Below are 12983 nucleotides of genomic sequence, written 5' to 3'. Positions count from 1 at the left end.
TGGGGGACAGAAGCCCGCAAGGGCAGGAGGTAGGGAAATTCCAGGGTGCCAGTTGGGGAGACAAATAGTTAAGTGCATGGACAAAAGCATCACAAGCCAAGAGGGAGGTCAGGTGCCCAAAAAGTAAGTGCTGGGCGGAGTAAAAACACCCAACTAGTAGGTATAGGCCCAGAGGGTAGTGCAGGGGTGTGGAGGGTGGAGGCTGGTGGTGATTGGGCAAATGGCCAAGACCCTATTGGACTCTTGAGAGATCGGGCCACCTATCGTAGTGGCTGAGGGGACGGTTAACATGGGAGGAGGAGAGAGAAGGAGGAGGGAAGGGTCTTGAGTTGTTTGTGGAACATGAGGTGATCCGGTTCAAGATGGGGAAGGAGAGGGAGACTGTTCCAGAGGAGGGAGCCAGCTGAAGAGAGAGATCTGCCCCCAGCTCTCTGATTGGAAAAGCATTTGACCAGCAGCAAATTGGAGCCAGAAGATCAAAGGGATCTGGAGGGAGAGTTTTTAGTGAGAGAGAGTTACAGGTAGTGTGATCCCAGGCCCCAGAACGCCTTATGGATGATGCAAAGGGGTTTGAATTTGATCCTTGTGGCAACAATAAGCCACTATAAGCCATACACTTTATAGTGAAGATATGATGAGGAGGGCACCATAGCGCTTAATGGGCACTTAAGGCAAGAACGTCATTGTATCCCTAATTATATCCTGAAGCACTATAATCCAAGAGCAAAAAGATGTGAATCAGGTATTATCCTCTTGGTGTGGATCACAAATAAGGAGCTGGGCACTTTAAACGTATGATGAGGACTTGTGGCAAAGAAGCCGTTGCCACTATGATCCTGGCACTGCCCATCAAGAAGTAGTGGGGCACAATGCCACTGGGAGTGTGAATCAAGAAGCAGCTGGGCAACATATCCCTGAGAATGTGTTTGATCTTAGTGTTGCTCAAGAAGATCAGCATCCCCATGACAGGATATGATATGGTAAGTCATTTAGAACACGCCTGTACAAAAGTGTTTCCAGGCGGATAAATGGACCACTTAATCCTTTGACCCATCCTGACCCTGTTAACACAGACCAAAACCATATCTTATTGTTACGAGACGACTTTACCTTACAGGAGTTCATCTAAACTGCCTTCCACTTGTAAATCGATCAAGCTTGAAGCTAGAGTCCCAAACTACCCATCACTGATGATCCCCAATGCTTTTGGGTTTAGCAGAAAGTATGTGATGCAGCAGATTGGGATGGAGAGCCCTTTTTCGGTTGGGACTAAACCTGATTTGCAAATGTTTTTTTTCCGTTCCCCAAAGGCCAGTAAACAATGTTTTGGAGATTTGAAAACAGCATTGCCATTGGGTTTGATGTATTTGAAGGATCCGTTGATCGCTCTTTAATTTTGTAGTGTACATTGAAATAACATGGCAAATTACAGTAGGTTCTAGTGCATCTTTAAAGTAGGAAGCAGACAACAGTGATAGGATGGAATATCGTTTCAGCAGTGGCATTATATATATATTTATTTATTTTGAAGTAAAAGGAAGGTAGACTGAAGCACAGTCTCAAGTGTGGTGGCACTCAGGCATGTAGGATTTTGTATAGAAAAGTCAAAATTCAATCCATATCCCAGGCGCAGCTGCTGTTCACAGATAGGCCTTTATTAACATTTCAGTATGGACAAGTGAGGGCAGCAGAAAAAATATGACGCATTTCACCCTACACAGGCTTCGTCTGGTGTAAAATTGACAAAAAGAGGACTATATATATCAAAACGTATCTTGTTGTGGGGCAAGACGGGGTGATGATGTTGAGGCCTTGGAATTAATACCTTGCTGTTAAGCGGTTGTACACGGTGTTGGAGGGATCAATGGTATGCTGTGGTACAATCATCACAAGAACAATGAGATACTACTGGACCTATGTACAGGGGTGCCGATGTTTAGTTTTCCCAGGGAGAGTTTGGGGGAGGGGGGCGATGTGAAGAGAGGTGGAAAAAATCAAAAAATGTGCATTCTACGAATAGGGACTTTCATGAAAACATGAAAATAGCGTTTCCCGGTGGCTGCCCGGGCCCCGGTCACCAGCCTACTAGGCGCCCCTTCCTATGTAGCACAATAAAATATGAGTGACAGATGATCATACAGAACAGTTAGAAATCCCCAACTGAACTCTGCAATGTTATACAAATACATAATATCTACCTGTACTGCGCATTTTTTATTTGGATCTCACGTGCTGAGGCAATGTAATTTGTTGGATATGGCTGATTGTGTCGGGTCATTTACAAAACTGCCTTAACTTAACTCATTGATCAACACAGTACAGTGTACAACGTGTTCAAATTAAAAGAGAAAAAAACACGTTGATGTATATTGTGCAAGACATATTTCTCTGCTCCCAGAAACGGGGAGAGGAACACAGAGTGCATTGAGTCATATATCACTAGAATCAAGAAAGTAAACTGCATTTTCTTCTATTCTACAAAGCATGGCTTGTTTCGTGTTGCTGTCTATAACTGAGAGCACACATAAAATGCTGTTTTATTTGGAGGAAACAACACTGTCAATTTACGCTTCCCAAAACACTAAGATGCCAACATTGAGGTTTTTATGAGCACACAACCTCACCTGGAACTGCTTGAGTTTTCCCATCAAGTCCTCGAGTTTTTGGCAGTGGTCCACCAACACTGATGACAATTTCTTCCAGCGCCCAAGGACACCCTCAATATCTGATTGATATTTCTGCCTGACTTCAGCTGGTGCTTTTATAGCCAATGCATCCACAGTTGTGCTTAGATAGTTCATGTCATCTTGACGCTCATGCAGGGAACTTTTTAAGGTCTGCAATAGGAAGACACGTTGTGACATGTACTGCAAAAACAGCTTTTACTCTGCACTACAGAAAATTATAAAATTGGCAAAAGTACTCACTAATGACTCATGCAAACAAACCAGACCTCTTTCCTTTATAAAGTATAGTCAAACAGTGGAGCAGCACATTATAAATTCAGCATGCAACAACATATGATTTTATGCATGTATATTATTTGCACAACAATCAGTAGTCTAATTAAAATATGTACTTGATTTATGTCCCCCAAGCATTCATGAGCCGGTATGGGAAGAATGCCTATCTCCTGAATGTCCTCAGTTTCGCTCAGGTTTTTTGAGGTTCTGGTAAATTAATTTGAGCAACTACATTGTTGCACCCATACGAGGTACATGTTACCAGGTTGAGCATACTTTCTGGGAATATGTTCGTAGAAGAAGGAGGCTTTAATTAGTTCTCAGAGCAAGGTGAAGGGAATTATTTTAGAACAGAGGTAGATTGGAAATATGATAAGAGTATTTAGGACTACAATTAAAATATGATTTGGTCTCTAGATTAGGGAACTATTGACAGGGGCAGTAGTACTGTAAAGCGCCTCACATCTCACCAAACATTATGATGGCAATGTTTGGTTGTCTCAATTCAAACATGAGCGATTTTACTACAGATTATTATTTGAGCAGGAGTTTAAGCTTACGAAAACCCTTTGGGGGCCAATGAACATGCAGACAATTCTTTAAACATGTTTGAAATGCCCATGTGCTTGTTCTGGAGGAGTTTGAATAAGAGCGGTATTCCTATTTGTTAAATCATATTCGCATGAATACCGCATGATTAAGAACATTGGCCCAAGACATTCGCATTTGTATCAAAACCTATGATTAACTCGATTTAGATTGAATTGACTTCACCGCCATCTTGAAAATATCCACCATTTTGATCCCAACTCCTGCATCCTGTTCAGAAATGATCAACCATTGTTTCAGCTGACACTGAGCAGAATGACCGTTGAGCTTATGTCAACACTAGGACTGCCAAAAGCAGACATGTTTGTCCTGTGCAAAGAGAGCTTGTAGTCAAAATGAACTCCCATTCAAAGTGTTATCTGTGCCTACAGACTCATCCTCTTTCTAACAACAACACACAAAGCAAAGCAACTACAGCCGTGTGTTTTGGAAGAAATCCTTTATGCATCTCTTGGAACAGGACTTATCCTAAAGCTCAAGAAACAAGGAAAGATCTACACAGCTGAATACAACACAGCTTGCCAGTATTGTATCTTTAAGGAACCTTGGAGCCATAGTGAACCTCAATCCAACTGTTGTCTGCATCACTAGCTTCAGCCATATACAAACATCAGAACTGAATGGCAGACAAACTAAAACCATGTGCCTTTGCAATAAACTATTGAATTTGTTTTGTGAAACTGGGCTTAACTAGAGCTGGAGAACAAACTTCGCCATTGAATCTCCAAGGATATGACAACATGTCAAAAGTGTAAACTAATATTGTTATATGTGTCATGTGAGCTGGGCACGAACCCAAATTTGTAACTTATTAATTTGGAGAAGGGCTGGGCAATGACCAGGACTGTGTATAAATACTGCATGCTTTGTGATGACCAGTACTCTCACCCCTCACTGTGTCTGCTGGTACAAACTGTGAGGTGCTTGGGAGCCAGGTAGTTAATGAAAGTCAAAAGGAAAAGTGCCCATAAGAGAGCAAGTTTGAAAAGAGTGCGACCAAATGGTGGAAAATGAATAAAACCACCACAAAGTGAACTTTATGAATCGAGACAATGTGGCAAGGCTAAAGATTGGCATAAGGCGTGCAACATACTGTGGTAAAGCCAAGAAGCAGACCAGGAGAAGCCAGGAAAGTGTGAAGCGCCACATAAAGCCAAGAGGCCGACAAAGAGAAGCTAATTGAATGTAAATTGGGACACAGGACAAATGCAGAATAACTTGTGGGGGCTAAAGAGCCTAGGGTTCCTAGTTCTGCAACCTGTGATGAGTTGACTGTGTGGTCTGACAACTGCACCTAGACCAGGAAATCGTAAATTGAGAAAACCAGAAACATTGTGAGACACACCAAGAGGGAACACTATAAGTAAACTGTTGATGCAACCCAAAAGAGTCAAGTTGACCTAGAGTTGTGTTGAACTTTGAAAACCGGAAATAAGTATAAGTTGCCATGATGAAGAATTGGGGAAGGGACACCTGAGACTTGATGAACTGCAGTTACTCTCTTGAGAATGGCTCCCTTGAACCTGGGGAACATTATCATGAGGATTGTGAGGAACTGTATTAAGTTGAACTTGAGAAAGGTAATCTTGAGACTTGTGTGGAACTTTCTTGAACTTAGAGAAGGGGAGCTGCGAGGAAGCTAAGAGCTGGAAGACAGTCAGAACGTAGTGTTAAAAAGTGTTTCTTTTATTATTGACATCCCTACACATTTAGCTTTAGTTGTGAGGGCAAGGATAGGTTTCGGAGACACACAGACTTTTAAGGTGAAGTCTTTGACTCAGACTTTCCTTAGTTTCTTTCAGGTAGGGAAATCCCACCTTAAAATAGGGCAAGTTAGGCCTTCAACCATCCTGACTTTTGATTTAATCAATTATGTTCGTTTGAACCTTAAGTTTGTTGTCTGTATCTTGCATCATTATGCCTTCACACAGCCCAACAACGACCAGTCCTACCCCATTGGGGTGAGGAAATAAAAACCTTTTATTCGGCTTCAATGTTGAAGGGAGAATTACAAACAGCCTTTCAAAGCCTGAATCCCGTAGAGACAAATACCCTTATTGAGATCAGAGAGGATTAGTTACAAACAAACAAAGTCGAGTCGAGCAAACAAATAATTTCTATAGGAATACATCATGAGATATTAAATAGACCCCGGGAGAAAGTTCAGTGGAATTAGGGGCCTGGGTGCAGAGTATGTTGTCCCTCTGGTTAGGCAACAAAACGTTTCCTCAAATATTAGAAACCCTGTCATTAGAACAGTTTGTAGAGAGTTAACCAACATATTTACAGAAAGCAGTTCTTCAGTTATATATGCTCGTGCTTGAAGCTGAAAATTAAAGTGCTAATGCAAGGTTGTGGTGCATGCTAAACTATAAAAACTATAAAAACCATTTGTTCACACATAGCTTAATAAAAAAGATTCAATTGTCACCAAACTTGTACACATGGAACAAGAGTATATATTATAAACAATAATTTTAAAAACTATTTTGAGAATTGTGCAATTTGCTTTTGTTGTACAACCTTAATTTGAAATGTAATTCATCAACTCAATGAAATCTCCCCGAAATGATAGCCCCAAAGAATTGAGTTTTCAAAACGTAACAAATAGCAAGAAGTCATGTTGTCTGTACACAGAAACCACAAAAACAGGTATCCCTGCAAGAGTTCAAAGAGGGAGCAGAAATTGATATTAGTTAAGTGGGAAGGGTGATATTATATAAAGGAACTACTCTAGTGACAATACTTAATCTGTCATTCATAGTATATTTGCAATCAAACATACATGTTGCTTTCATTGTAATTAAGAGTAGATACAGTATCTGCAGTTCAGCAGAGCAAAACAAAAAAAAAAAAAACATTAGGAATCAGGGTGCAGGTACTTGCTTACTCACATATATGTTCCATGGTGGAAACTTTGAATTGATAGAGGTGATAAATCCCACACACACCACAGGCCTGAATTATGAGGCCAATCAAATCTCACATGCCTGAAAATCGATCTCCTTCGTGACTTGAAATTAAAGAACCTAAATAATGGCTAACATTTTGCAACAATGAAACAATGTACATACCTTTAGTTCTCTGAGTCTGTGCTCCATGATGTCATATTCCGTAACTGTAACCTGAGGTATGGACATTTTGGTTTCTGATTGTTGGATAAGAAATAGAATATTGCGCATTGTCTCCTGATAACGTGTAGGCGGCAAACTGTCAAGAACTAAATAAGAGACAAAATAAGGGGTATTAGGCAATGTAAAACTCAAATATGAAAGTTGTTCGTCAAGTATCATTGTTAGAAATTAAGAAAAACATGTACCTACTCTGCTAACAATCTTAAATGAAGAACACAATTTCATTATTCTGAGGGTTTAACTGTCCCAGGGCTTCACCGAATATTTACTGCCTGCTATAGGTAGTTCAATATGCTAGAAGTGACGTGTGAATATTCAATAGTCACCATGCAAACAATTGGAACCACTTGCACATATTTTTTTTTTTTTATTTTGATATAGCTGAAAACATCAACTTTTCAAAATGAATCACATATAACAGAGAATTGTAGAACATACAATTGATAAAAACAATGTAGACTTATGCTAATAAAAATTCGCAAATACATCACAATCCTCACAGGGGGGCAGATTAAATCCATATTTCATCAGGTAAAACTGCCTCTAGAAAGTGAGTAATAGCCTTCATTACTGAAAATCTGACATTCTTAAATAAAATACTCCATATCTCGTTATCATTCTTCTCCATGTACATACTCAATAACTTGTTACAATGTTTGCCACGAGTGGCTGTTAAATTTGGACATGTCACAATTATGTGTTGGAGGGTTTCCTTTACATTTTGATTCTCACAAAATCGGCAAAAGTTACGGTCTGCTGGAATAAGTTTACGTCTGGCCATGATTTCTCTCGTCGGCCATAAATTTAGTCTTATCCTCAGGAATTTATTGCGTATGTTTGCAGAAGGGCATTTCATAAGATAGCCCGCCGCTTGGCCTAGGCATTTAGCACCGAAAAGATTAGGGTCAAAATCTCTATATTTTACACACTGTTCATAATTTGTAATCCAGTCCCAGTTAAGGAACTTTCTTTTTGCCCGTGCCGGATGATCCATGAGAAATTGCAAAGAGATGTTTGCTCCGACTAGAGTATCTAAAACCGTGTTTCTCCAATTTAACGAGAATCCTGATGAGGACCCAGCTAGGTGATATGCGACGATGCTCAAGATGTTATTATTAGTCATGCCAAGAAGGCTTTTACGGAAGAAGGCGCACATTCTCCATTTAACTCTACTATGAAGGGAATTCAGACCCAATTCAAACCGTAATATTGAAAGGGGGGCGCAATTCGGAAGCCGCAAAACCTTTTTCCAGAAAGTGGCCTCGAGTCTGTTCCATATGCTATCCCTGGAATACAGTTTGGATTCAACACCATAAAGTAAAATGGGGACAACTTTTTGTTCATAATACTTCAAGATGTGTTTCAGTGTAAATTTCCCAAACTTATATAACAGGATTTTGGCTTGGGATATCAGATTTAATAATTTCGAGTCTAGCATATATAGCAGTTTCCCATCGCTAACCGTGTTTTGGATACAGACACCAAGATACCTATACTCTGAAACCGTATCCATAGTTTGTTGTTGAAAGGACCAAAGACCCCTGTAGGATTTGCATCTAGTAGTAGGCCTGCAGACCATAATCTGGGATTTGGTTAAATTTACTATTAGGTCATTAACCTCCACATAAGTTTCTAATGCAGATAAAAGGTTTTGCAAACCTATAGGAGTCTGAGAAATCAGTACCAAATCATCTGCATAAAGCAGCCAAGGAATACGTTGACCTCCCAACTCCGGAGCGTCCGCTATAATTCTGCGAAGTGATAAGCCTAGGTCGAGGATAAAGAGATTGAACAATGAGGCCGCCAATGTACATCCTTGTTTTAGACCAATACAGGTAGGAAAGGAAGCAGACAGGAGTCCTTGCATTGTGAGCCGAACTCTCATGGTAGTATCTGTGTGTAATTGAATGATTAGAGCCAAGAGCGAGGAAGGGCAGCCGAGATCTTTTAATTTATTAAAAAGTAGATTTCGGTTTATAGAATCGAAAGCAGAGCTAAAATCAATAAACGCAAAATATAAAGTTTGTTTCTTGGATGCATACTTGGACTTCAGCATATTGAGAGTAATAATATTAGGGATCGTCCCCAGTCCGGTAACAAAGCCAGATTGGGACGGGTCCCTTATGCCGTTCGTCTTTGTCCAGTTATTTAGCTCTCGCAATATGAGACGGGTATAGATCTTCCCTGAGACATCAAGTAGTGAGATGGGTCTGTAGCTGGATGGATTGGCATGATCGCCCTTCTTATATATTGGAATAACAATAGAGCTTCTCCATGATATAGGAATTTTTTGTAAGGTATTAATTGATTCAAACATGGTAAATAATATATCTGCCCATATGTTCGGAAATTGTTTAAGGTGAGCATTTGATAGACCATCAGGTCCAGGTGCTCGCGAATTGCTTGCGTGATTGATATAGTACAAGATGTCTTCCTTATCAAAGTTTAAATGGAACGGATGGTTAAACTTTAGTTCAGGAACAAAGGGGTGAGATCGCGGAGTTGCAAATAGATCCGAATAATAACGTACCCACACATCCTCTGTTACATCATTTGTCTGGCAAGCAACCTGATGGCCTGTTATAGATTGGTTTATGATATGCCACGACTGGGCAGAATTTTTAGATGATAACGATTCCAGCATATTTCTCCCATCTGATTGGTACAGTTTGGCTTTTATTCCTCTTACCCAGTTTCTGTAGCTAGTTTGTATACGTAACAGAGCAGGCCCACGAAGATCTGGGGGGAGTTTTAGCGCTTCTCTTTTTTCTGCTCGAGCCCTAGTTTTTCTAAGTCTTATTTCGTGGTTGGGAATGTGCAAATGCGGTGTTTGTTTGTATTTGTGAGTAATAGAACTGGGTTGAAAGAGCTGCATAAGATCATGAAAAACTGTATCTGACGGCAGTTGGTCTGCATCATTATTATTTAGTTCGCCATGGTAACGTAGCGAAAAGGCCTTTAAAGACTGCTCACACCACTTTAACCGATTTCTAGCAGAATTTATCTCATACATTCCCTTAAGGAAGGAAGAGTGTGATTTAGCAACAAACATGTTCGAACTCAAAATAGTACACACCATATTATGATCACTCAAATCTGATTCTGTTATTTGAAAGGATGTAACCATGTTTGACATAACCATATTAACATACGTGAAGTCGATAATCCCATGGCTACTTGCGCGATGCCATGTAGGTCTGGGAGGTATGTCCTGAGCATAGGCACCGTTCAACATATAGAGATTCCGTGACTTGATGAATAAAAGCCACTTATCCAAACGTTTTTGTTCAGATTTAAGAAAGGGGCCCAAGCAATGTAAATTCAAATCTCCCGCTAGGTAGATCATATCTACAGCTCCATCCATCGTGATTATGTCAAAGGCCTTAGATATTGCTTCCATAAAGGAATCGTCAGAGATGGCGAGGGGATTCCAGTAGATGTTAAGTGTAGCACATATGTAACTTTCACATACAATTCTGGACATTTGTATAAAATCATTAGGGCAGAACCACGGAGTGATTTTCAGACCAGACGTCTGTTTAACAGCCGTTAACAGGCCAGAGGTCGGGCGACCAATTTGATGCTTCACAGCTGGTGATAAGCATACGTCATAGTTGTTCCAGGACGGGGATGTAACCAACCATGTTTCTTGCAACAATATAACATCGTACTTCAACAGGTGGGGCGAATGATTATTCAATAAGTGCCGATTCCCTCTGGAATTCCAGCTGACAAAGAATAGCTCTGATGTAGGGGTAGATGAATGCTAAGGATGCTTGTTCTGATATTGGCAGCCGCAGAGTTTTCCGGGGCGATCTTGAGGGTTAGGTTTATTTTGAGGGGTATCTATACGCAACACAGGTTTATCTGGGGCATCAGGAATGAGGTGCACCGTGAAGCCAAGATCATCAATTTGTGACTTTACGGTCCATATAGTATTAAGAACGACCCTTGAGTTGATCCATAGATTTACAACCGACTGGTTGGAAGTTTCTGGGAACTCCACAAGTTCTATATCTATGGAGCTGATATCATCAAGCTCTGGGATCTCACGAAATATCGAGAGAACAGAAGCCCGATTTAAATCATACTGTTTGGCCGGAAATGGCTTGCAACTAAGGGTCAAACAGTAAATTGCCGGACGCTTCGAGCGTGTAGTTGTTGATTTTTGTTTGGCAAATACCAGTGACTCATTGGAGTTTGTACATGAACTAGTCCCTATTTTAGATTGTAAGGCTATTTGAGGGGCGAAAGAAGTTTCCAAGAACTTGGAGAAAGTAGATTGTAGGATTCGTTCCATATCACCAAGTGAATCTGTTTTAGCATTGCCAGATCCGCCTGTACATATAGGCCCAAGGTTGCCAGACAATGCTACGTCCACAAGGGCAGGGGGACTAGATTTTTTCAGAATGGGGGTTACCACGGTCAACGGTTCAGGTAAAGAGACCGAGGTAGATGGTGCAAAAGTCACATGTTTGGGTGCTATTTTGGAGGATAAATATTCATCCACTGCCCATCGTATCTCTCTCCCTGTAACCCCATGGTCTGCTTTCTTTGTCACAATGGTATTACCCGTAGGGCTATTTATAATTGGATTTGGTATGCTCGCCCCTTCGCAAATAGAGTTGCCCATCGAAGGTTTAGTATGGGATTTATGTGACATCTGCTCAGCCACACTAATCAATTCACTTAAAGGGCTATGTGCCAAGACAGGAGCAGTGGGGGTCAGCTGTGACTTAGCTTTTTTTACAAGTTGTTGCGAGTATTTTCTTGTGATGGCTTTAGATGCCAAAACAGAGGTAGATACTAGGGGTGTGAGTTTGTTAATGAAAGCTTTAGTTTGGGAAGTCTGAAGTGGTACAGATTTGATATTTTTCGTTTTTTTTTCCTGATTTAGCACTTGATTCTTTTTAGATAATAGTTTCTGGGGATTCTGAGGATCGCGCCCAGTGGTTTTAGTCCCAAAAAGGGAGTAGATGGGTCTTTTCTGCAAGTCAGTTTTTGACACGCCTGTATTTTCCATAATGTCAACTATAGGTTCAGATATACATGGTATAGGTTGATAGACTTGATTGATGGGTTCGGCCAGGTCAGAGGTCTGTGAAGATACAGACCTTTTACCGTTTATATCAGCATCCAGCTGACCCAAACTCACTATTCTATTAAAAAGTACAAATTGATTGTCAAGTAACAGGTCAACCTGGTTTGAATGTGTTTCTGCCTTTACAACTAAAACTTCGAACAGTTTAGCAAGAGCTAAAATAGCATTGTTCATAGATGTGAGTGCTATACTAGTACTGACAGTCTGAAGATCAGGACTCCCAGTAATGGCCGGATTTTTTTTTTCCGCCATTTTTCTGGGAGTCGGGGCTATAAAGGACAAATTTGCAACTGAATTTGAAGCACTGACATTTGTGTAAAGCGCAGGAGATTTAGACAAGTTAGCCAAAAATGCTTGAGGTGACTCGATAGAGTCATTAGTGTTTAAATCGATAACAGGTATGTCCTGAACAGCTAGGTTCGACAAAGGATCAGCAATCAGTGGACCATTTACAGTAGAGATAGGGGTTTCACATACATCCGAATGAAGAGCAGCAACACCAGTTAAAACGTTTGTTAAAATGACACTATCAGTTAGAGAAACATTTTCATTCGCAAAGGTAACAGATAAGCCAGGCGATGTACCAGTTTTTAAGGTCTCTCCCATTCTAGGGTCCATCGCAACAGCTGGAGCGTCGTTTTGACGGATTAATCGTTTTGCAGATTCCAGCTCCATTCCATGCGTGATGTCTTTTGGTCCCGAGGCAGCCGTTACTGGCTGAAAAACCGAAATTTCAACAGCATTCCCAGTAGGGCATGAGCTAGTTCCAATAGCACTGGCATTTCTGCAAAAGGAGCGAATATCCATTCCTAAGGGCATCTCAGGTCGACTCTTAGTTGCGCCTAAAGCGCGTGACCTCGGTGTAGAACTAAGTCGAGGTTTTTTTATAGGTACAGGTTGCGGGATCTGGCAACAACTTGATCCGTTAAACCTATGCAACTCAGTTACCGGAGGCATACCGGTTGTGAGAGATTTTATATTGCGTTTCATGATTGACAGTAGTGATGTGCCCCACTAAGTTGGGACTGGATAATTCAAAGACAGAATGCCACCAAGATCACCGCCTCGCCGCAACGAACGCGGCGAAGCGGCAAAGCGGGACTTGACGGGACTTGCTCGGGTGCGCGCGCGCAGTGCGCGCGCGTTCTGAATTAAATAGGATCCGCCTCCAGGTAA

At 41.0% G+C, this 12983-nt stretch overlaps 1 protein-coding gene across 8 annotated transcripts in view; it reads right to left on the bottom strand.

Moving 5' to 3' along the window:
- The window catches only part of DMD (dystrophin), a 7616828-nt gene that overhangs the window by 5065824 nt on the left and 2538021 nt on the right, over positions 1-12983 (bottom strand). For all 8 annotated transcript variants that reach the window (XM_069639082.1, XM_069639084.1, XM_069639079.1 and 5 more), the window contains 2 exons: positions 6647-6792; positions 2625-2837 (listed from right to left, as the gene is read on the bottom strand). In XM_069639082.1, coding sequence (XP_069495183.1) covers positions 2625-2837; positions 6647-6792 — 359 coding nt within the window. The remainder of the gene's footprint in view (positions 1-2624; positions 2838-6646; positions 6793-12983) is intronic.

Source organism: Ambystoma mexicanum, chromosome 7q (assembly GCF_040938575.1).
Source record: "Ambystoma mexicanum isolate Mex_15411 chromosome 7q, UKY_AmexF1_1, whole genome shotgun sequence".
In the NCBI taxonomy this organism is placed as follows: Eukaryota; Metazoa; Chordata; class Amphibia; order Caudata; family Ambystomatidae; genus Ambystoma; species Ambystoma mexicanum.
Note: the sequence above shows the minus strand (reverse complement) of the source record. Positions and strands in the feature narration are given on the sequence as shown.